General features: G+C 40.5%; 1 protein-coding gene across 1 annotated transcript; it reads left to right on the top strand.

Annotated features, from left to right (window-relative positions):
• Nucleotides 1-708: 708 nt before the first annotated feature.
• LOC125683625 (complement C1q tumor necrosis factor-related protein 3-like) lies at nucleotides 709-1522 on the top strand. The gene is made up of 2 exons (XM_048924984.2): nucleotides 709-961; nucleotides 1047-1522. Exons 1-2 carry the CDS (start codon nucleotides 802-804, stop codon nucleotides 1493-1495), a joined length of 609 nt encoding a protein of 202 aa, XP_048780941.1. The 5' UTR covers nucleotides 709-801; the 3' UTR covers nucleotides 1496-1522.
• Nucleotides 1523-1936: the final 414 nt, after the last annotated feature.

Genomic DNA, 1936 nt, shown 5'->3' with positions numbered 1-1936 from the left:
ATGTGGTTATTATTGATAATCAGGTTGGACTCAATATCATAACCATCACACATATCTAACTATCATGACCCTTTGGCCAAAGGCAAGTAACCAGAAAGCTTAATGTTGCGTGACCACATTGCTGCCAAAGTACAAGAAGGGTGTGCGTTTCTCTGCACAATGCCGTGATTTCATCATTATTCGTTGAATAATAATTTTCGTGGTTGAGCAAGACTACGAAATCAATTGATCAATGGAATACAATTTTAATTGGAGAGGAAAGAATGGAGACAAATATCATGACACAGCAAATCGATATTTACCCATACAACCTGTCAATGCTGTCTGACATGTTTCAAATCAACTGAGGCCGTTCTTTGCATACTGACTGAGACTACGGATTACCCCGTTTACCTGCTCAGATTATAGGGCTCACGGCAGGTGTGTCTGGTCGACAGGGTATACTTACTCCTCCTAAGTACACGATCCCACCTCTGGTATGTACAGGGGTCAGTGTTTGCTCTACTCTTAATTTTGTATTCTTTATAGGAGTTTTGAGATTGATCACAGTTCGTTATTACTTTTCATTGATAAATTTTGTTTTATGACAAAACCAACAAACTTTTATCCCCATTAAAACTAAAAAGGCACCACATATAGGTGTACAAGTACATTGTTCTTTACGAAATGCGAAGACCTACACTGATAACCAATTTAGAAAATAGGGTAAAGAAGTCACTTATATGACCAAGGCAGGCCTTGTGTACTAGAAAGAGATAAGAATTCGATCCAATTGATTCTACGCCTGAGAAATCGCGCGTTATGTTGCTACATTTACTATTGCTCGTCACTGTTGACTGTTATTTATTGAACAATCCCGAACCTCCCAGCTCTGAGAATGCCCTTGCTGAACAGGTACAGACGCTGATGACAGATATCATTCGTCTGCAAAATGACGTCAGTGACTTAAAGAATCAGATGTGTAAGTACATGTACATGTTTACAAAATTAATCTGATAATAGTGTCAAATTGAAGGATATTTGATAATATTATTTTCAATATGCAGCCCTACTAAGCGCTAAAGATGTCAGCATCGCCTTTTTCGCTTACCTGACAAATGACCTCACCAATCTGACAACAGGAACCACGTTAGCCTTCTCTGGTATAAGAACGAACGTAGGAAATGCTTACGATCCGCTTCACGGGATCTTTGTCGCACCTGTTTCCGGAACTTATAACTTTGCCTTTTCCGGTACATCCCCACCAGAAACCCAAGACCACGGCCTTCACATATTTCTGAAGAAAAATGGTATTAATGAGATGTACGTGTACTTCGACCACAATCACCAGGAATGGATCAACCATGCTGGTTCTGTTGTACTCCAGCTGGAGAAAGCTGATAGAGTTTGGTTCGAGGTTGGAAGTTTGTGGGGAGTGAACGTTCTTGCCGGTAGTCGAGCCAGTGACAACGCCCGCCACAGTCACATCTCTGGTTTTCTTGTACAGGCTGATTGATATGTTCAGTAAATATATGTTCATTTAGTGTCTATCCATTCGTTTTTCTTAGAAGAATTATTGTTTTGTCACTTTTTACAAACTCATTACCAAAACTTGGAGTACAAAAATGTGGCGATGACAAATATCAAAAGTGATCATAGTAAAGCATATTTAACTTATCCGAGACGATGGTTCAAGTGATAATTTACTAATCAAATTTTGTCGGGCGTAAACATTTTCATATTCTTGTCATCTTACCGTGTTTCCATGGGGATCCGGGTTAGAATAGGTCCTCGGTACCCTTTGCTCTTCGTAAAAAGCTCCTAAATGGGGGCGGCCCTTCGGATGAGATAGCAAAACGCCGAGGTCCCGTGTCACAGCAGATGTGGCACTATAAAAGACCCTCCCTGCTCAAAGGACGTAAGCGCCGAGCATAGACCTAAATTTTGTAGCCCTTCA

The sequence above is a fragment of the Ostrea edulis genome, chromosome 6 (assembly GCF_947568905.1).
Source record: "Ostrea edulis chromosome 6, xbOstEdul1.1, whole genome shotgun sequence".
Lineage (NCBI taxonomy): Eukaryota > Metazoa > Mollusca > Bivalvia > Ostreida > Ostreidae > Ostrea > Ostrea edulis.
The sequence above is the reverse complement of the archived record's forward strand: the minus strand, read 5'-3'. Positions and strand labels throughout refer to the sequence as shown.